This window comes from Buceros rhinoceros, unplaced genomic scaffold (assembly GCF_000710305.1).
Source record: "Buceros rhinoceros silvestris isolate BGI_N320 unplaced genomic scaffold, ASM71030v1 scaffold16611, whole genome shotgun sequence".
NCBI classification, from domain to species: domain Eukaryota; kingdom Metazoa; phylum Chordata; class Aves; order Bucerotiformes; family Bucerotidae; genus Buceros; species Buceros rhinoceros.
Window position 1 is genome coordinate 7,313 of NW_010395065.1, and position 231 is coordinate 7,543.

Here is a 231-nt window from a genome sequence, read left to right on the forward strand (position 1 = left end):
ACCACCCCCACCACCACCAGAGGAGCCCCGGCCACCCCCAGAGCTCTACGACAGTGACTTTGTCCTGCCTAGCCGACAGATCGAGCTGCTGCGCATCACGGAGAAGCGGCAGGCGTACTGCGTGCGGACCAGCAGCCTGGACTTCCCCAAACCACTCTGCCAGGCGGCTAGAAAGTCCTGCCCTGGCTCCGTCGACAGCTCCCCAACGGAGAGCAGGACTGCAGGCCACTG

General features: G+C 65.4%; 1 protein-coding gene across 1 annotated transcript in view; it reads left to right on the forward strand.

Annotated features, from left to right (window-relative positions):
- Positions 1-231, forward strand: part of LOC104501602 (ankyrin repeat and fibronectin type-III domain-containing protein 1-like) — a gene marked incomplete at its 5' end in the record, with an annotated part of 10,616 nt that overhangs the window by 7,269 nt on the left and 3,116 nt on the right. Inside the window, one exon of the mRNA XM_010145440.1 lies at positions 21-166. Within this exon, the coding sequence (XP_010143742.1) occupies positions 21-166 (146 nt within the window). The remainder of the gene's footprint in view (positions 1-20; positions 167-231) is intronic.